This window comes from Magnolia sinica, chromosome 7 (genome assembly GCF_029962835.1).
Source record: "Magnolia sinica isolate HGM2019 chromosome 7, MsV1, whole genome shotgun sequence".
NCBI classification, from domain to species: domain Eukaryota; kingdom Viridiplantae; phylum Streptophyta; class Magnoliopsida; order Magnoliales; family Magnoliaceae; genus Magnolia; species Magnolia sinica.
Genome location: NC_080579.1, coordinates 94349363 through 94371956, shown reverse-complemented (window position 1 = coordinate 94371956; position 22594 = coordinate 94349363). Strand labels below are relative to the sequence as shown.

Here is a 22594-nt window from a genome sequence, read left to right as displayed (position 1 = left end):
AATCCGGTGATCTATACCTCAAAAGCCAGATTCTCACCTATGGTCACCAGATCATTAGGTGGGCCCACCATGTAGATTCTCAATCTAGTGCACTCATCAACGACGAAGATGAGCCCATCCATCTCCCATATTTCCCATGGGCATTGTTTCCAAGCTCCCGAGTGGCGGCCCGCCTCTCGATCGTTGATGGCCTCAAAATTGGGCCGCATGTGGTTTTTTTATCATACTTTCAAATGCACCCATTATAAATAGACCATGTTGTAGTCCATTTTAGGGGTTAAAACATTTATTAGTGGACTGGGTTCATTTAGCTGAAGGTTGTAAATTAGAGTCAGGCCCAGTTACAAGGCCCATATCGGCCCTCATGGGCTTTTCATTATCGGGTTGATAATACCCGAATTATGCCTTCGAATATAACATCTAACTCGTCCAAGGGGTGGGACCCACGTCTAAGAACACTGTGGCATAAAATGAAGTCTCGATTCGTTCGGTGGACCCCACACGGTAGAAAATAATGGACAGCCATCGGTCTGATAAAAACTACAGGGGTGGACACCTGATGAGTGGACTGGATTGATTTTGCCATCAGGTGATCTTCAAGGTGGGGTCCACCTTTTGCACGGATCAGATGTCTTGTGCACGTGATACCAACATGGTGTGCCTTGCCTGATGTCTGGATCACTATCCTGATTTTTGGGGGCCAGGCGATCTTCGTGGTGGGGTCCACTTGTTGCGCAGTGCAGAAAATACCCAACTCTATGGGGCCCACCATCTTGTATATGTAAAATCCATTCCATCTATCAGATTCAATCATCCATGTTAGGCAACAAGATTAAAAATCTGCTACATGAGCAACAATTAGATGAGCCACACCACATGAAACAATGGAGATAAGACGTGGGGCCACCATGTTGGGTATCTTTCATCAAACCTGTTAAGTGTAAATTACAAAAATAAAAGTTAGGTGGGCCACACCATGTGAACTTAGCAGTTTGTGGCCCATATATATGAGTTTTTAATTGATATTATGTATGTAGGGCGAAGATAATGAATCTCACCATTTGGAAGTGATTTGATTTGGCAAATACAACTCGATGGACGGTATAAAGTTTCGTTGTTTTGAACCAGGTGTTCTAATGGGTTGGTCTTGAGTCAAAGTAGGGGTCGCTCTCAGCCTCCGACATCGATTGCGGGGAAATGGCGAGATTTGATTGGGCCAATTGTCATTGTTAAAGATGGGGCCCACACAAAGCATCTTTGAAAGTTGGCATAGTAGTAGTCAAACGGTCCACTTCTTACAGTGGTACATGGCCTAATTAAATCCCAGCACATGGGGTTACCATAGACAGTGGTGATATTAGGATTGCCACACAATTCATGTCCACTCCTTTGCTCTCTCTCTAAAAGATTGATTCAGATCGGATGCTGACAACAACCATAGATGTTCTTGTCCACGTGATGGGATTTGATTGGGCCATGTGCCGCTTCATAGATTTGGCTTAATTAATCTTTAGTAGCTGGCAGTAGCAGGTGGCCCATCAAATCCCCCACGATTTGGGTCTGTCCATCAAATGCTCTCTTTTCATCAGCTCTTTAATTGAAAAAAAAAAAAAACAAAACAAAACAAAACACAACACGAAGCCTATTCCACGGCCCACATCACAAGTAATTGCCAACCATAGGTTTGCATTTAGTGTTAAGATCTGCATAGCCTGACCATAAAAGGTGTATTGATTATTTAACTGTCATTTTTCATAATTTCACTTAAAATAGTAAATCTTATTTCCTTGGGATAATATATACTTTATTGTAAAAGAGAGAATTATAATTATATCAAGAATTGCTTCTTCATGTTTTTACTTTTAAGTAGGGTGGACTGGCATACATCTATTAGGATTTAGGGGTCGCTTGGCACCATGGATTCAAGGGATTTGAGGGGGTTTCAAATCCCTTAATTATTTAGTAGCATAAAGTAATGGGGGTTTTAAATCCTCTAAAAGAGGGGGTTTGAAATTCACAGTGAGAGCCTGTATTACACCTAAAATCATTTCAATAGGTGCAGGTGTAACATGCGTGTCACTGTACTATCATTCTATTGGCCACATGGCCCGTTAATGATGATTAACACCGTCCAAACATTGTCCATGTAAATCAACAATTAAAAAACATTGGTCAGTCATTCAAACATGATCTTGTGCTTGTGGCCCATCTGAGACAAGCTTATACCATTGTGTTAAAAATTATATATCTCACTAATTAGAGATATTAAAGTTGATTTAGTAATTAAATTCAAATCCTTGTAAATATACCATGCATAACTACTTTTGGAATAAAGTTGATTCACATTCTAGTGTCCAAACACACCAAGAGGATTTCAAACCCAGGGGTTCCAAATCCACGCTCCCAAACAAGCCCTAAATGTACCAAAAGAAAATTATATAAATATTTAATTTGTAGTTTGCTTTTCATTTTTCTATTTTTTTAATTATAATATTAGTTTCAATGCAATTGAGAATGGTTCTTTCTCCCAACAATTAGGCATACTGTAGTATTTATATCCTATCCTATTTACTTTGTAGGTGAGTCTCACCTGAATGAAGGGAAAATCTGACAATCATAGTTACCCAAAACTCCAAGTGGGCCACATGGAGTGAATTTAAAAGGTTTTAGGGGAATTTTACAACGGTCCCATGGTGGTGCTTTTCTATCTTTCTTTTTTTCTCTTGGTGGGCCTCATGATTTGGTTTTAAGGATCATTGAGCTTGGCTCATATGATGGATGGACAGGATCATGACCAAATAACTTCTGTGAATGGTAACAATAACCTTTCAATTATTATACACCCAAATGGATGGTTAAAAAGAAAAAAACCAACGATCCACAAGTAATAGAAAAAAAGAGGTAAAGATTGGACGGTTAGGATCTTCCAATTTGGAAGTTTTGGGGTGCTGATCTATTTATGATGTGGGCCATCTAAACAATGGCTTCATAACCATTTGTCCCACACAAACTAACTCCATGCCTCAATTGGGGAAATATGCTAGTGCTCTCCTAATAGAACTTCCAGGAGCCAAGAGGAAACTCTATGGGGCCCACTGTAATTTATATATTTCATCCATGCCGTCCATTGGTTTTTCCTGATCATTTTATGATGTGTATCAAAAATTAAAGCATATCCAAAACTCAAGTGGACCACACCACAAGAAACAGTGGAAATTAAATGCTTACGGTTGCCTCGAAACATTTCAACGGTGGATATCACTATCCCCACTGTTTTCTGTGGTGTGGTCCACTTAAACTTTGAATATGCTTCAATTTTGGGCTCATGCCATAAAATGATCTGAAAAAAAAAAAAACAGATTGACGGTACGGATGATGACACATACATCACAGGGGCCCACAGAGTTTACTCAATTACTCACCACACAATCCTTGTTCGAAGTTCAACTGTAGATGTGGCACACGTGCCAGCTTTGCATGCATGTTTGGAAATCCAGCCCGTGTATGAGGTGGATCCGACGGTCGAGATGGTGTGAACAATCTAGCCGCCCACTTTGGACGAAACCCATGGATGATATAGACAAGACAATCTACATACACGCGCCCTGTCTGATGAGTGGACCTAATGCATGGCTCAGATTTCTCACACGTGCTAAATTAGCAAAAAGTATTCATGCTAATTCATTCATAGAAGATTAATGACTTCTCACCTCACTCTCTTCACTTTTTCTATGATTACAACATGTTGTTTTGTCTTCATGATCTTCAATTATTGAATTCCTGACATGTCCAAACACATATTAAAATATCTTATGTACGTACTCACAAGTCAAAAACCACCCCACTGAAAATGGTTGGCTTGAAAATGACCCTTTTGGCCATTGTGATGGACGGATGTGATTTGATGGCTTCCATTGTCCATCACAGCATCCTTGTTTGAAAAATGAAAGTGGGACTTTCCCATCCCTAACTTCAGTTTTAGGGCAATGATCATATACATTGGAGATTTTGGGGCCCACCCATGAGGAGAATTTGTAATCCAAACCGTGAATCTGGTGAATCTTCTCATGTTTATGATAAATACAAAAAATCATCAGAATCCACTGCTTAGGTGGGACACACCAGGGGGAGAATCATACAGTCATGCCTAAAACCTATACATTCACTTGTTGTGGCCCACATGAGTTTTGAAGTGGTTTGATTTTCTGTTTTTTCCTTTGATCTATTGGATCAGGTGATGAATGGCTTTGATGACATATGAACAGCACGGTGGACCCCACATTCTATCTAGGAGTTGCAACGGTTGTCGTCGTCCTCCCCAATTTTCTCTCTTTACCTTGGCTGATGTGATTAATGGATCAGGCTATATTTTGGGACCTAGGCCTACAAAGGAAAAAGTATCTAATGGACAGGTTGGATGACACTCATACATGGGCCCCACACAGCTCCAACGCATGTGATCATTGCCCTTTGTTTCAATCATGTCATGAGCTAATTACTAAGAGAACCCAATACTCTGGAGAAGAATTACATGATACTCAGACCTTTGCCTTTTCAGTTCATGTTGGTTTTGATAGCTGTTGATAGCTGTAATTACCATCTTAATTATGACAAATGCAGCCATAGTTTTGTGATCCAGACCATCGACATTTCTCAAAAATCTTTTCAACCGTATAATCGTAGATTTTCAATTTATTGCCTGCGAATGAATGGTTAGGAAGAGAAATACCACGACAATCCACGTTCAACTAAGAAAGTCCTACTATTATGATTTTTAAATCTCTTACTTTTTGGGCACGACCCAGATGAAATGCAATGGATTGATGATCTAGATTAATAAACCATGAGCCCCATTTGTTAGAACTAAAAACTCAAGATTACCCATATTAATGGTTAACAAGAAAAATACAGCACCAATTCACATTTAATTGAAAGGATTTATATTATTGGTGGTTGTGATCTTCCAATCTGGTGCTTTCTAAGGTATGGCCATGGAAGATAGTGTTGTAGGAAAAATAGGCCAACCAATGATGAAAGGTCAGGTCGGAAGCTTGCATTCCCCCAGGTCAGACACGACGGCAGGTTCGATCGTATACTCAAAATCCGAGTAAGAAGTAAGATCGAGCCCGGTATCTCGTCTCCAAATCGGAATACCTACTAACCTGCCCAAACTCCTGAAAGAACATTACCTCCGTTGATTCCAAGATCCCTAGAGTTTGTCAGGGACATCCCGTCCCGCTGCTCAACTAAGGAAACAAGTCGGCATAATCTAGATCGGTAAAACCTAGGTCATCACAGCCCAAGTCGATGTGGCCCAAGTCGGCATAGCTTGAAACGGCACGCCGCTCGCAGGTCAGGTCGGCCAAGGCCACCTTGGCCTTCCATTGCATGTCTCCAATGATCTTAGATAATCAGATCTCGCTCAAGAGAAGTCCGTTCAAGGTCTTTTATAAGAATTTCAGAGGACATCTACGACACACTCAGACCCTCGAGATCTTCACCAAAAATCTTGGAAGATCCTCCTACTAATCCGGAATCTACATTCACCTTTAATACACACTATCTTTAGCCCTAAACCTTCAATACTCAACTAGACCTAGATCTTTTTCTTGACTTATGCTTCGGAGGGTCTCATACTCTAACCAAGGTCTTCTCTGTTCGTTCCTTGTGCAGGTAAATAGGTCTAGAAAGGGACTAACCAGATTTTGCATCAACATATGTGATGCAACGGATCAATGGTCTAGATTACCAAATCATGAACCTCACTTGTTAAAATTAAAAACCCAAATTTATTTTAGCTCATTAATCAATTTATATGGTCCATATAATTCATTCGGTCAGATGGGCCACACCATTGGAACCAATGGACAACCAAAGGTCTTATTAAGCTTAGCAGGTGTGGCCCACCTAGTGAGTTGATCATTCTGATTTTTTAGAAGGGTGATCTCCATGGTAGGGCCCAGCATTTAGATGGTACGGTTGTTCTACACAAGTGGAATGTTGTAGGGAAAGACAGTGCGGCGCTAAGTTGCAAGTGTCATGGAATATAGTTGGTCAGTTATCATATCTAACACTGTAGAGATAGGTTTATGACTATTGCAAATTGCAGAACATTAGGTATATCTGCATTGATGACAGTTGAAATGCTACCTAACAAATCCCCATTTTGAGAACTTAAACAGTTTCACTGTGGAATATTCGGAAAAAGATCCAACCACCATCTTTTTTATTTTTGTTAGACGTTCTCATTTTAGCAATGTTCATATAAATTTTCTGCATGGATAAGTCAGTGAATGCAGTGGACCACAGGAGATGTCTTGAGCTGATGGGCCAAAGAGGAACTTACAGTTGAATTTATGCATGGTGGACCATTCTTATGTGTCCCACTTAGTGAGTGGTCCATGTGTGAATGCTAGATCGCGGGCAGATCACACTTTTTCTATGGGTTATCTTTCTCAAGGGCTTTGCGCAATTGCATTATATGCATAAGGGTATTATATTTGAAAGTAGTTGCCACTAGCCAATTATTCCATATTCATAGTCAGCTAGACCATGTAGAGATGCTAGGAGAGAGGATACGCAGATTTTCAGTCCCAACGTGACTCCTTGATATACGATTAAAGATTTGGGGTAAGGGTCCATGGTTACAAAGAGGGGATGTATTAAGCACCTAAACGTATAGTCTATACTTTGCATGATCTGACTAATTTTTTAGGGTTGAGATTAATGCTTGTATAATGTAGATACAATAGTGTGTGTAGTATTGTATCAAATGCAACAATTATGACAAGCATTGGTTTAGGCTAGATAAATCCGTCTTGACTTCTCTACTTACCGAAGCATAAACTAGTCAACAATATTTTTTAATAGGCAGGATCCGATTATATCAGCAAATCACAGAGCATATACTTAAGTCGATTATGTACGAAATGATACGCGATGCAATACTAATAGATGAGATGAGTAGGGGGTTAAGAAGGGAATATGTGTTGCATGATGCTAATGCTGGGGATTAGACGAAGGTGCTTAAAATTTGGACAGTTTGATGGACGTTTATGTCGCAAGGCTTAGATCAAGTGGCTTAAATTGGAGCTTGGATGGCTCGAGAGGCTGAGACTCTAGCTAGACTAGATCAGACTTGGGTTAGACTCTCTTTCTTATACTTTTACTTTCCTTGGTGTATGGATGATTGGCTTCACTAGATAATTTGGGTTTTCTAAGATCATTGGATGATAGAAATGAAAAGGGGAGGGGATCTCTTTATAGCCCACAGGTTTGATTTTTTGGTAATTCTTGAAAGTTCAATGTTAGAATGCGGTTTGATGGCCGGGATTACAGATTGCCATATGACGTGATCTAGACGGTTGGATTGGCTGGTAAAATGATAATTTTGAGCTCAATAAGGCATACAGAGGACTTTTCATGACCCCCATATACTTACTAGACAAAGAAGAGAGTTTTCGCATGTGTTGGAGGCCTCCTGCCAAGCCAAGAGGTGTGCCACGTAATGGGCGATGGGTAACTCACCGCCCAGGCCACAACCCGCCTCCTGCTTTGGCAGGTAGTCTCCCATAAGCGTGTGGGAGCTCTGACTTATCTGTGGTTCATTTACTAGAGTTGCTTTGGAACTCTGGTGGGCATATGGGTTTGGGCTTGGTATTGGTTTTGAAGTTGGTTGAGGATTTGGTTTAACTAGGTGAATTGATCGGGTTCAGCACAGCAAGTTGGCTTGGCATGACCCAATGAGTTGACTCAATGAGTTGGGTTTCAAGATTCTTAGGGCTTAAGAGTCTAGGGTTAAGGTTAGGACTAGGGTTTAGAATTTGGATTAGGGGTCAGATTGGGGTTTGATTAGCCATCAAAATAGTCCACTACAATTAGCTTATTGGCTCAAGGTGGGGTGTCCATACCATGTTACTTAAATCCTTTCACTCTCTTGTGCAATTTTAAGGGCGAATTACTTTGTGTTTAAGGGACATGAAAAGATAATTTAAATCAAATCATATGGCATTTAAGAGTTTGAAAATGTGCATGCTTAATAATGGGCAGTTAAAATTTCAATTGCAAATATACTTAATGGTTTAGATTCAAACCCGCTTCTTTTTCCTTTTCTTTTTCTTTAACATGGGTGGCCCATAACTTTTCCTCTTCTCCATGCCTAAAATGCACATATCATACGTGTAAAATCCACTTCATCCATTTGATGAAAATCGTTGTTTGAACCATACATACAAAATATTAGCCTAATAGACTACCCATATGGATCACAACCATGGGAACAATGTAAAATTGCTCCCCAACATGAGCTTTTAACAAGCTGATATTTGTATCCCAGTGAGTTAAACCTCATTAACATGGTGGCCCACACAAATTTATTGCCAACATCTCATTCACACTGTTCCATATGCTGTGGCCCATCTGTATTTTAGATCTAGCTCTTATTTTTATTTTTATTTTTATACCTCGAGACCTAATATAAAGTATAAATTTTGATGAGTGTAATAGATTTTACACTTAAAACGTAGTAGGCCCAACGGACTTGAGTGTTTTATGCATTGCGTACATGTCCTAAGGGGAGTGGATTAGATGAGACCCCGGCCTCAGGTAATACGGTGCAGCCCTTACTGTGGGGCCCACCTTGATTATACATTTTGTATCCATTCCTTCCATCCATTTTCAGATTATTTTAAGGTATTATTCCAAAAATGAAAAAGATACAAATCTAAAGTGAACGACAGTCTAAGAAACAGTGGTGTTCGAACACCCTATCATTAAAAACTTCTTAGGACACACCTTAATGTTTTCATGGTGCTTATTCTCTATACAATTTGTTGATAAGGAAAAATAAGCCTGGATAAAGGAAAATCAAATATCAGCTTGATCCAAAACATTTGTGGCCCATTAATGGTCAATCACCATTATTTCTTATGGTATGGTCCACCTAATGAATGGATCTGCTTCAATTTTGGAATAATACCATAAAATAATCTGCAAAAATAGATTGACACTGTAGATATAGAATACATACGTAAGGCGGGCCCATGGTAAGAGCCGCACCGTCTTGTGTAAGGCCGAGGTTTCACCTAATCCGCTCCCGTTGTAGAGGACTCTAGTCTCCCTCGACCTATCTCTAGGTTCTTTTCTATCCTCTTGAAATTTCTTCCCTCCTTTTATCTCTCTATCCCTTGTGACACGTGCCTTGTATTGCCTGGTTAAATAAAAGAAAAGCTTGGAATATGCTGATGCTTCCCTTTTAGACATGCGGTTGATCAAATTGTCTATCTGTATAGTATATTAGGTTGGCCCACTTTTCATGGGCTACCTTGGGAAAATCATATCGATTTGAAGATGTTATCCCTTAAATTATGAGCCTCTCTTTTTTGTAATCGTTGATTAATTTGTGAAGCTGTTATCCTCTAATGCGACGGATCAAAACCGTCCCCTTATGTTAATCACTTATCACATTTAAAAGTTTCTCTAGCTGGTGTGATTTTTTCTTGGTGGCCCATAAAAGTTCGGTGAACCTAATGGGCTGTCCAGTTCAATGACTTGGCCACTGTCAGTCTCAATCGAGAAGCTTGTGGTCCATGGATTGTCACTCGGGCTAGCATTTGAATTCTTGGTCCATTTAATAAATCAATTGGCTGACTTAGATTTCTTGGACCGTCTAGTAAATTGGTTAGGGTGAGTGAGCCAAGCCTCACTCTGCAATAATATGAGTGAAATTATAATATGAGTGAAATTGAGTTGGGCGTAATCTTAATTTTTAATTGAATTGGTTTGAACTTAGAATTATGGCTAACATACATGATATAAATATGAATTATGACTAAGATACACGATATAAATATATAAATATAACTTGTATAGTAAACTATATTTCATGAATTGCTTGTGCATAAATGATAAGATTTATTATTGGAACCAAACTAAGGACAGATGATGAGTAGTCTCAAAAACATGACAGTCCATATTGCGGACTGTATGCTATGCTGGCCACAATGGGAAAATTGCATTGATGGTTAATATTTAAATTTATATGTTAGTTTATTGGTCACCTAATCCAAATAGAACTACCTAACCCAACCCCAAATTATGTTAGAGTTGAGAACTCAATATATAATGTTGAGCTTTAATTGGGTCCATAATTTTAAGATTCGATAACTTTGTGTAAGTTGTTTGGTGCTGCTAGAAACATGAGAAGTTTTTTTATTGTCGATACGTTATCATCATTTTTTAATCAAATCATTAAAATTGATATGTTCGATCGAGTATAAGTTAACTCCTGGGTTATCCGTTACGTCAATTCGTCTTGTGCTTGGGTGCAACCTAAACCAACCTAACCTGCACCCCTAATCGGACCATCTATCCGTCCTATTTCTACGGAAATGAAAAAAAAAAAAAAAACACTGATCTCCCAGGGCAGAGAACAAAAATAGATGTGGACACTTTTCCTCAGAGCTCGCGAGCTCATGGAACACACTGTGACTTGATGGGACCAACGTGATGTATGGATATATCCACACCGTTAATACATTTTTCCTTATCATTTTAGGTAGTAAGCCCAAAATATAGGCATGTCCAATGCTCAAGTAGACCACACCACAGGAAGCAACAGTAATAATGATGCCCACTGCTGAAACCTTCATATGTCACGGTGATATTTATTTGCCATCCAACATTGGATGAAGGCAGAAAAAATATCAGCTTGATTAAAAATTTCTACGGCTTCTAATAAGTTTTTAATGGTAAGCGGTTAATCCCCACTGTGTGGTCCACTTAAACCTTGGATCCATCTCATTTTTGGCCTTATATTTTAAAATGACATGAAAAAAAGGATGGACAGCATGGATAAACCCATAGATCATTGTGGGCCCCTCAGAGCACCAGCCTGTTATGAGCTCGAGTGTAGTACCCAATACGCGTCCAACAAAAATAGTCTGAGTGTAGATGTCTATTCGGAAAAGTGCAAAAATGTGTGACGGCTATGATTGTAAACAATTTTGTTTTTAAACGTATGCCGTCCATGATAGTTCCACCAGATGGACGGTCCAGATTGATGCCCCGTACCTGCCACGTGGACGAGAGAGATACGGGTCTACGATATTCCGATTCTCCTGCGTCTACCGTTCCGCAAATCAACAAAACAACCACCCCCGCGTAATCAGGCCCAGCTGACCAAAAACCTCTCTGCCAAATTACGAGAATACGCCCACTTAACAAGCCACATGGCAAAGCAAGTTTCACTTTTAGGGAGGTTATTTTCGTCATTGAAGCAAATCAACACCCCCCACTTCTCGAGGGCATTTTCGTCATTATCGGCAATAATCACACTTCAATGCTAATCACCAAAACCTCTCCGGATTATCCGGATAAACCAAAACCACCCATCAGAAATGACGATAATACCCACCAATGACAAGGCTATGTTGGTCAACATAGGCATGAAAATCGAGGGCATGTTCGACATTGACGCTGATGGGAAAGGGAAGAACCTTTTTGACGCGTGACGACAATTTAAAAGCGATTTAGTATCGCAACAGTCCATCGGACCGGAAGAAGTACCGAGACCTGACCGAAAGGACGAACCAGATTCTGCCACGTGTCACGATATCATTTGCCGGAAATAGGGGAGGAAAAGGTGACAATGTAACTCGCAGGACGACCAAAAATTGTAGTCCGCGGGATGTGTGAGAGTCTGGGCTAGTAATGGGCCATGTAGCCCGGCCCGCCCAAAACTACAGGGCGAGGTCTTGGCCCACTAAAATCGGCCCGAGGGCTCTGGCCTGGGCTGGTGTATGAAATATAGGCCTGAGCCAATGATAAATGGCCCAGTGGGCCTTCATTATATAAAAGTAGCACTCATTGGATTTGGGTCATGTTTCAATGATCTGAACCGTTTATATGATGGGATTTACTGTAGATAAAATAGCCCAATTTTTTAATTAGTTTTTCAAGCCTTTGATCATTTAAATCTTATCCGTTGATTTGACCAGAGTCACAACTTAGGGGATTAGGGCCAACCATGGCCCAGTCCATTACTGTCCCTTGGTCCAGATTCTATGCATGCAAGGAATGGGCCCAAACACTAGATCTGCTGCCATCAACGGCTGAGATTACAAACGGGACCGTTTTGTACCATGATTGGTCAAACATAGGTAGTGCTTGTTTATTGCAATAATGGGCCATGGCTGTTGCTGAATTCAAGGCCTGGCATATGAAGTAGCCCAATCTAAGTGGGCCATTCCAATCGCTATGTCTCAGCCGTTGATTTCTGGCTGGGCATGCAATCTAAAAGCATGTCCTGGGCTTGACCAGAGCTAAGAAAATCATACCATACATGGCCAGGCCCGACAGTACCTAGTTATTGGGCCAATATCAGCCCATATGCTTGTAGTCTCAGCCCAAGCCCGTTTCATCACAATCATTCATTCCATGAGACTAATCTGTGATTGGCCCAAAGAGAAAAAGCCCAATTGGGTGGGCCCTGTCATGACCATCAAACGAACGGCTGGAACTGAAAGGTCTACAGATTGCGTAATCTGCTCAATCTTGACGTGTGGATATAACTCACAGCATCTCGGATACAACGAACGGCTCTGATGACAAAGGTGGGTCATGGACCCTTTCAGCCCAAGTGGAATACAGTTTCAGGTAGACATGCGGGGTAATGAAAAAATAACTGATCAGTTTCGTCGGGAGAGATAAAAAAAAGAAAAGAAAAGAAAAGAAAAAGGATGAAGTGATGAAGTGTTTGTTTGGGATTTCATTCTTCAGTTTTTCTATGCTCAGAAGCTTACCCTCTTTGGCTTTCTCTTTGTAAGTCTCTCTCTCATTGAAATTGAGAAATATTTGAATTGGATGAGTTCAAGTGTTTGAATTTGCAGTTCTTTGACTTGGGTTGTTTCTGTATCGCTTGGAGAATTACTGTTCTTTTTTCTTTTTTCTTTTTTGTAATTTGAGAGCATGTACATGAGGAATTGAAGTAATGATTTTTGGACTTCCTTTTTCTTTTATTCTTTTTTTTTTTTTTCAATTTTTAGCTGTTACTCAGTGGTTTATTTCTTTTGTTCTTTTAGAGAGGGCTGACGTGATTTTTTATTTTTTTTGAATTATCTGTTGCTTTAATCTGATAATTTTGTTAATGGGGAATATATTTTAATGGTTTTTTTGTTTTTATAATATTTTTTGCTGGATTTGAGAGTTGGGATGAATGGGGTTGAGGAAGTGAGAATTTGGTTTTTTCTTATTTTTGTTGGTTATAAAATTATCCATCTTACCTTCCAAAAAAGGAAAAGATTTTAGCTGTTTTTTTTTTTAAAAAAAAATTGATGATCAAAATTTGATACTTTTTTGTGGGGTTTTTGTTTTTGGTATTAGGCTTTTAGATAATGTGTTTTGAATTTTTTGCAATTTCTTGGATTTTTTTTTCTTAAATTGCTTGTCCGGATTTCTTTTTCTTTCCCTTTTTCTTTCCAGTGTAACTGAAAGTATTTGCATGAGTAAGAGAGAAAGAAGTGATGGTTTAATTTGATGGTGGATGAGTTTTTTTATGTGGGTTTTTGTGATTTTAATTCGAATTTTTGGGTTTTAGAGGATTTGTTAGTGATTTTATAATGGCATTTTTTTAATTAATTCCCTTGCATTTCTTCCATTGCTTCTTGATGTATAGAATAATTCCTGGTCATAGATTTTTTGAGGGGCTTTTTTTTTTTAAAAAAAAAAAAAATCTTTTTATTTATGTATTTTAAGAACATTCAGTTAATTGTACTTCTTTTGTAGATAGAAGTGGCTTTTCTAATTGAAATGGTAGATTCTATGGTTACATTGTTGAATTGCGGTTTTAGAGGGGTTTTTGAGCATCATTTGGTGGATCCTTACTGGAATTTGGGTATGGTTATGGAGATTTAGCGTTTTTGGTTATTAGTTTCAGTTCATGGCTTCTCAAAGGCCTATTTTCGTCACTTTTTTTTTTTTTGCTTAACATCTTACTATTGCTGTTTCTGTGGGGAGATGAAATGGTAGAGCCCGCAGAAGTGGAATTAAGGACTAGCCACCGAGTGCCCCTGCTGTGGATTGTGAACTTTTCAAAAACCACAGATGATTGTAATCATCAAATCAGTGTCCTTCAAAGCGAGGATAAAAAAAATAAAATTGTGCCAATATTGCAGGATAGAAATGCAGAAAGTGATGGCCAGGTTTGTTTGATTGGTGTGATTGTGGTATAGTGACCCATCCATGATAAGCCCCACTGGATGGAATGGATGGTGCCCATTGATATGTTTCGTTGTTACATGTACATTGGTGATAGGGCTTCTGTGGGGTCCACCATAACAATGCACTACTGTGATAGATGATTTTCGTTGTTGGTTTTTTTGGCGAACTTTGTTATGCTGATTCGGATTTGTCTGTTTTATACAATCTGATTTGATCTGATCTATCGGCTCTTTTCATTTTTTAACGGGCGAAATTAACTTTGTAATGACTGCAATTGGATGCCCATTTGATCTTATTTGTAATAATCCAATTGAACATGGAAAAAAGAAGGAAAATCAAGGTGGCACCATGTCAGTTCGTTGAGTGGACCAATCCACCCATTTCAATTCCATGCATTTCAAGTTGGACTAGAAATGACCATGTTGTGAATTTTGGGTCTAGTTGCTCATTAAGAATTGAGTGGTGTTAGCCACACTTTCTTCACTTCCACTTTCTGAATCATTGAAATGCAATTCAATTAAGCAGCCCATTGCAGCATAAATAAAAACATTACAAGAAAAGTTTTGAGTGAGAAACCAACCTTGCAGATGCAGCCATGTTATTAGCAGAGCTGTCTCTCCAAAATTTGCTGATTTATCCACTAAATCATTAGAAGTTTGATGTGATTCCGATCTCTTCGAATCAGCGAAAACTCTTCAAAACCCAAGCACAATCCAAGAGAAGAGAGAAGAAGGAAATTCCGGTAAGGTAAGGGGATTTGGGGCAATTTCCACCCAAAGAACCCTCACAAACTCAAGGACAGAGAAATCCTCTCTCAAAACCTCTGGCAATTTCTGTAATTTCAGATTTAAAAAATCTAATTACTGTTACGGGCTAATGGGTTTATACAAATCCCCTGAATGGTAGATTTCTGCCAATCAGGGACCCGCTCCAACTAATGATTGAGATCCCTGGATGGCAGTGATATTATTTCTGCCAGCCAGATGGAGACCACTGGCTGGTGGAAATAATATTTCCACCCACTGGATATCCCCCCTGTTCCCACTGTATTTCATGTTGCAAGTGGACCATTGATTTCCAGCCCAAAGGAACCACTCTTGGGGCTCCATATGGAGAAGGAATCTCTGCTCGCTAGATAGATGCAAGAGGAGAATGCTCCATCTCATGGAATTTAGGATAACTGCTGTACAGGAATAGTAGTATCCATTGTGGAGTCATCTGACAGCATTTTCCTAGTTGCATGATTGTAGAATTCCTTTAGGTCCTGTTTGGGTGCCACTTAAAAATGAGTTCTCCTCATTTTAGTTAACAGCAATTTTGCATTAGAGATTATAGTTTACATGAATGTTTGGTTATCAAGATTATTTTTAATCCACAAAAGTCACTAATACATAATTACTGCTGACTAAAATGATACTACCTCATTTTTAAGTGGACCCGAACAGGCCCTTAGTCTTAACTATTTTAAATTGTCATGGTTTGGGTGATGCAACTTGTTTTTAAACTGATCTCGCATAATGCAAACTCTATTGTTTTACCTTCTTTCTTTCCTTTATATATATATATATATATTAAATGAGAGATATCTATTATTTTATTAGATTGTGGATTGCCTAGCAAAAGTGGGGGTCTTGCATCCCTCTCTGTTATTGGTTCCTCAGGGTTCCCAAAGGTCAACACTATTTGCTTGTGCATGCAAGTGAAATATGTTCAGAACCTTCCAGTTAGGAATGCAACTTGGGCTCAGGTCAATCCTAACCTGGTCGACCCAACTCAAGTTTGGTTTGGGTTGTGAAGGTCCTCAGGTTGGAAAACTAACCCAATTTGGAATCAAGTAAGGTTCGGCTAGAGCAAATTCAGGCCAGGTTAGGTCTGTGCCAGGTTGGGTAGGGTCGGGTCGGTTTAGGGTCAAGTATAGAGGAATTCGGTTCGGGTTGCGGGTTGGGTCATCTTGTGGTCATCATCAACCCGATACAACCTGCTCGAGATGCACCTGTATTTCCAGTACATATCCCACTCATGATTTGGGGCAGAAAAGGTTAGCAGGAAATGGAATCCCAATTAATGTTGGTTCCATTGCTTAAACACAAATAGAACCTTCTTGGGTCGAAAGTCCTGCAGACCACTATTTGGTGCTACATTGGAGTACTACCTTATAGTTAAGGTTATCTTGTGAAACATCCATTTTTCAATCTGTAGCTAATCGGGTTATAATGAGAAGCTAAAATCATTCAATTTTATTTTTTTTAGTTAGGAGCCAAGAGAGATGAAGAGAGGCAACTGCTAATTACAGATTTCTGCTTCCCGGACTTCTTCAGCGATCTACATATCAATCAATCAACATTGTTTTTCGTTATTCTTTAGAATCTCGGACACAAGAAACAATCCTTGCAGCATGATGCACCATGAAATGATTAAGCTGATGATTCGTATTTGTTCGACTAATTTCTAAATTGGGTTATGATGATATTCTCGAAGCAATCCTGCCGTGCTCCATTTGAAGAATCTGCGTGAAATTGAAGTTCCTGGGACAACATCTTCCTTTCCATTATGGAGGATTTTCTCGATCACATACTTTCGTCTTCCTCATGGCCAGATGATGTGAATGGAACGGGCCAGCCGTCTTGGGTTGGCAGCACTTCAACTGAAACAAATGGTTTGCTTGCCGATCCGATGGGAATATATGAAGGTGATGAAAAGAACTCATCATCACCATTGGATATTACTTCCTCAGGCTCTGTCATTGGGCACATGCCGCAGGATGATACTTCTATTCTGATTGGTGGGAATTCAAACTACGGCCTCAACAAGGGGTTATTCCGTGAAGAAGCCCAACCGCTGGATCTGGACCGTTTATCTATGCTATCGCCCCGTCTTGATAATGGGTCCCAAGAAAGCAAGATCTTGTTGCATGGAGTGATCGATACCAGCCCAAAATCTCGATCCTCAGTCCCACTCCCTCAGAGTTCACCCCAACTCCGTCCTGTAGTTGGAAGTTCTGCTCCATCACTATGGCTTCCATCATTCTCAGGTGTTTCTTCTCTGCCTCCAGTTATGGAGCAAGGCAAACTACAAGGTTTTGGCCTGCAAGGAGAGTTTGTGAAAGGCGGCGCTGATATATTGGGAAGAAGATTCTTTGGGGATGAAAAACTCCCACAGCTGGACAAATTGCCCACATCAAATGTATAAAATCTCATGTGGCCTGTTCTTTAAGCTGCGTTCTCAGAGTTAGGTCAGGAATCCATCTGACATTTTGTTCTTCTATAACATTGTAGGAGCAAGATGAGCTACACAGCCCTCGTTTCCCATCTTTTGGGTCTGGGATGCCTATGACATTGACAAGAGCTGCTACTGGATTGCAGCCGCATCAGCAGGTGCCATGTATATTTCAGTTATTCAATCCCCAGCTTTGCTAAGCACACAAACATGTGTTCATGTGCAATAAAGTTCATGTACACACCACGCATATGCCAGCATGGCACATAGGTGCAAGATCCAATCCATCCATCAGGTTGGTCCGACCTTGTATGTGTCGGAAATCTTGTCCTCTGAGCATGTGAGCCCCAACATTGGAAACAGATGGATGGGTCAGAAAACTTCAGTCAAGTTTGTTACAGCTTTACACTTGTTTTGCAAACTGTGGCCCACCTGACCAGTGGATCTTGTGATTCTTGGGCTAGGCATCAATATAGTGGTGCAGTTCCAATCGATTGGTTGGATCTTGTACCTACCTTGCCATAATGTCGATGTGTGGCGTGTGCAAGAGCTTTATCACACATGCGTGTCAGCTTATCAAGGCTCGTGCTATCCTTTTACGTGTTATTGAGCTTTGCTAAGCCCAAGTGCACCTCTACATCCAGCCAAATGTACCAACATGGCACATGCTTCTGGGTTGATCTCACTGTTCAGATGCCCTGCCCCAGGAATCAGGGCGTGCCAAACTCATCACCCTGGGCTGCACATGTTAAAAAACAGTTAACAGTTTAAAAAGTTGGCAAGCGGTCCACATTCAACGTAAATGTGCCTGATGAGTTGGCCAGACTGAATTTCCGGCCAGGTGATCTACACAGATGGCCCTACCTGATGCACGGCTCGGATGCCCCCTCACACTTACTAGTTTGGCATGTGCATGTGGGCCTAGTGAAATGATCTTTGATCCCTTTTATGGTTACTTGTTATAAGTGTTTTCTGCCCTCTTGAATATCCAGTTGTCACAATCCTCTGAAGCAAATTCCACCCAGCATTATACAAACCAATCCTGCGCTTCTCAATTACAACCTGGGCAAGTTGCTGGGGGCAGTTGTAACGGAGCGGTAAAGCCACGCGTGAGAGCGCGCAGGGGTCAAGCCACTGATCCACACAGTATTGCCGAACGGGTTAGTAGACAATTTCATTTCCATTCAAGAGAGGAATAGTCACTGGACTGATTGTACAGTGCTCCCTTCTTGTGAATGTTGCTGTCCATTGATGGAATTTAGCTTAATTCTACGTTGCTGATGTAGTTTCTGATTTTATTATTATTATTTCTTTTTGAAAATTGGGAATTTTTATTTTTGAAATGTGTGATATAAACACGCAGCTTCGGAGGGAGAAAATTGCAGAAAGGATGAAGAATTTGCAAGAACTTGTCCCGAATTCTAATAAGGTACCGTCCCACATCACTCATTTTATTGTGAAGAATAAGTATTTTTTACCGTTAATTTCCTCATGAAATGTTGAGGATTTTCCTTTTCGGAGTTTGGTGCTTGAGACCGCAATCTGCCTTGATACTGGGTGTCTATGGTACTTCAGCTGTTGCATTTAGGCTTTGTTCAGATGCATAAGTGAATTGATTTTCGAATTATCAGTTTAATCAGGAGGAATTACGAGAGTTATCTCCAACAGCCCCACTCTGGATTTACAGATTTTAAATGCTACATTCTGGCCTGAAGGATTGGACAACCATATTCTAGGATCATACAGGCTTGTTACATGAAATACGCCAAACCCAAACAAAGCCACCCCTGAGAGAAATAAATGAATTTGAAAGATCTTAGGCAAATCTGAAGAGGGTTTTCCCGTTCGTTCATCACATAATATTTCTAGCTCCAAATACACCCAATGCCAGCTGATAAGAAGCACAAGTTGTGCCCCGGCCACACCTTTGTCACTCTAAATGCCCAGATCCGTTATAGTTCCTCATGTGATACTCCAACCACCCCATGAATTGTTTATTCCTGAAATGAGTCATGAAGGATATAATGAACATACATTGTGGGATATTTTTTTAATGGGTTCCCAAATCAAAAACTTCAGGAGCAAGGAAACAGGGCCCAGTGGGATTTGAGATTCTGTTGTAGGCCAAACAAACTTTGGAGCCCAAAATCTGGAAGCACATCCAAATCCCCACCCATCGTATGGAAGGGCATTTGTGCTACCATCACAGTGGATGTGACCCCAATGGGCTGGGTAGCCCGCCTGACCCAATGAGTCCAACCTGGCTTTGGGCCAGGCTTGGACCCTACTTGCTAGGCCTGTGGGCTGGGTTGGGGCCTTGAATGCATGGCCCAATCAATTTTTGAGTCAGGGTTGGGCTCAAGTCATTTTAGCCCGGACCAGCCCAGCCCGACTTTATATGGACCTGTTATTAGGGCTGAAAGTCAAGCAGGTTGGTGCTCAACCCTAGCCTAACCCAAGGTTCCTATACCTCAACGCCAACCCAACCCAACCTTGGGTTCAGAATTCTCAACCCAAGCCCAACCCAAGCGGGCTTGGTCGGGTGGATACATGCTAATATTTTCGTTATTACATTAGTCTATTATATTTCAATACACATCTTATTTTTTGTACCTAAGATGATATTTTATTATTTATTATTTTTTCTTTTTTTTCTTCTTTTTTTCTTTTTTATTACCTATATTTTTTGTACCTATGATTTTATTTATTATATATGTAGTTGTTTATCGTAAAGAACTTCATTTTTTCTAAACAAGCAAGCTAAAATATAGGACAACTCCTTTAAAAGTCATGTTGCGTAGCACACAATCTATTTGGGAGAGAGAAATCCAGCGTATCTTGTTAGCTTGAGTCATCGGAAATGACATGGACCAATGAGACCCTATAGCATTGGAATTTCCTGTGCCTTCAACACAGACGTTCCGCACTCAGTTATAATTTATAAGTAACTTATATATCGATCGGGTTTGGGTTTGGGTTGGGTTGGGCAACCTGAGCCCGACCCAAGTTTTATCGGGTTGGTGTTTGTATAGCCCAAGCCTGACACCGAACCTGAAACATTCTGCCTGAGCCCAACCCAATGTCAGGTTGGTCATGGGTAGGTTGTGTTGAACCCACCCGACTTTCAGCCCTACGGTGTTATATCCCTACAAATTTGCCATTCCAATTGTTGGTCTTTAATTTAGATTGTTGGTTTCATTCCTCTAAAATGTTTATTTCTTTGTGCATATGTGGCCCACTTGATCAACAGATGGATTATGAACAGTCAAGTTGGAAATATGGATTTTATCAATTTTTGCACCAGGCTAGGCCAGGTTTCATTGGGTCCAGGCTCAGGCCCAACCAATTATTCGCGCTTGGTCTTGGGCCTGTTGTGCGAGGTCCATGGCCTTATGTCTTAAGTGTTGGGTTGGGGCTGTGGCTAGCCTAGCCAGGCCCAAACCCAACCCATAGCCACTGCTATTTGCCAGTACACCAGCTTCAGCTTTACAAAATAGTTTTCCATTTGGGAAAGCAAGGAAGCTCCATTTGAAGCCTGCTCATTGCAGAAGCCTGTCAAACCCGCAATTCTCTCAAGAGGGCAAAATTCAGCTGGCAGCTGAATTTGCTAGGCCATCTCAGCCAATCGCGTTTGAGTTCAATGTGAATGCAGTAACATTCAAACACCCTCTAAATATTCCACCTTTTTTTTTTTTGTTAAACGGCAGACGGACAAGGCATCAATGCTTGATGAGATCATTGAATATGTCAAATTCCTTCAGCTTCAAGTCAAGGTCAGCATAACAGACTATCAGTTTGGAACTCATCACAAACACTGCTTCAAGCTTTCCACTCTCAATGCATGATTGGATCTTTGATATCTGAATTGCAGGTTCTAAGCATGAGCAGACTCGGTGCTGCAGGAGCTGTCGTTCCCCTCATCACAGATGTTCAATCCGAGGTAATAGAATCTCCATCCATTTCCATTCTCTGCTAGGATTATATGTATTCTATATTGTACATATTTTCTCAACCGTCTATTTTTGGGCCATGATTATTGTTGTTAGGATCATTGATTGATGGCTTGTCACTCGGTCAATTCCAATCCCAAGTTAGCAATGAAAATATGCCTGACTCGGTCGATTCCCAACTTGACTCAGGATCAAACGAGTTGGTCTGAGTCACCGAATCTTCGATCCAAGTTTAGCATAGTCCCGTTGGAGCACCCGTTGCGTAGTTTTTATCTAAAGTTCCATTCAATCTCCCTATGGTAAATGTGTCAAACTGGTCTGGTGATCCCAATGGTTATTGTAATAGGCCACCACATAGGTGGGCCATAGCCCAAGAAGAAAGGAAATTGGATGGTCAGTAGCCATCCATCTGATAATTTTCCCAGAAAAGGAATGGTCAGAGCAGCTATCCACATCAACCAGTAAAGCTCACTACAATTTAGTAGCCAATCCATAAGTTGGCCCACCAGATCAACAGTCCTCAGATTCTTGTGTTGATTTGTATTTTACAGGGCTCCAGCGGTCTGATCTTATCAGCATCAGTCGGGCAAGGAGCCGATCTATCCGATTCGCCAGACAACATTGCCTTCGAGCAGGAAATAGTGAAACTGATGGAATCCAATGTGACAACCGCCATGCAGTATCTCCAAACCAAAGGCCTCTGCCTCATGCCGATCGCTCTTGCGGCTGCCATCTCCGGCGGAAAAGCGTCTTCGAATGCCGATAGGAAGAATCTCACCACAACCCACATCCCAGTTTCGACAAATGGTGGCCCACCCAGTGCTGCGTCCCAGCCACTGTCATCCACCAATGAGAACACAGCAAGGGAGGATGCAGCCTCGATCAACAGCTGTAACGGGTCTGTTGTTAAACAGGAAGAACTGCCGAAGTCCGTGTCCGACGTAAGAGAATCCAAGCCATCAAACCCATAAGTTTTTAACTGATTTCCACATCTTTTTCCGCTTTTTGTTTTTTTGTTTTTTTTGTTTTTTGTTTAAATTCTTTGAGATTTGAGTTGGGTGAGTTTCAGTTGAAATCATAGTACTGATAGCATTGTATATACGTTGAAGTATACATGCGTACATACGTACATATACTGGTTTGGACATGTATATGTAGATGTACGTGTGTATTATTATAAGAGAAGTAAATAAGTAATTTGGTTGGCTTGA

The 22594-nt window shown here is 40.5% G+C and overlaps 1 protein-coding gene across 4 annotated transcripts; it reads left to right on the top strand.

Moving 5' to 3' along the window:
- Nucleotides 1-12660: 12660 nt before the first annotated feature.
- On the top strand, nt 12661-22594 carry LOC131251785 (uncharacterized). Of its 4 annotated transcripts, none has more exons than XM_058252737.1 (8): nt 12661-12823; nt 16472-17400; nt 17493-17591; nt 18426-18593; nt 18797-18862; nt 21141-21206; nt 21305-21373; nt 21935-22594. In XM_058252737.1, exons 2-8 carry the CDS (start codon nt 16768-16770, stop codon nt 22352-22354), a joined length of 1521 nt encoding a protein of 506 aa, XP_058108720.1. In that variant the 5' UTR covers nt 12661-12823; nt 16472-16767; the 3' UTR covers nt 22355-22594. The 4 variants fall into 4 exon arrangements, with proteins under 4 accessions (XP_058108720.1, XP_058108722.1, XP_058108723.1 ...); XM_058252739.1 differs by lacking the exon at nt 12661-12823 and adding an exon at nt 14895-14959 and having other exon boundaries at nt 16468-17400; XM_058252740.1 differs by lacking the exon at nt 12661-12823 and adding an exon at nt 14903-14964 and having other exon boundaries at nt 16468-17400.

Bases quoted from the DNA above. Each gene is read 5' to 3' on its own strand.
- LOC131251785 (XM_058252737.1), top strand. From the start codon at position 16,768: ATGGAGGATTTTCTCGATCACATACTTTCGTCTTCCTCATGGCCAGAT. The intron at 17,401-17,492 runs GTATAAAATCTC...ATAACATTGTAG, and splicing joins ACAAATTGCCCACATCAAAT to GAGCAAGATGAGCTACACAG. The intron at 17,592-18,425 runs GTGCCATGTATA...TTGAATATCCAG, and splicing joins GATTGCAGCCGCATCAGCAG to TTGTCACAATCCTCTGAAGC.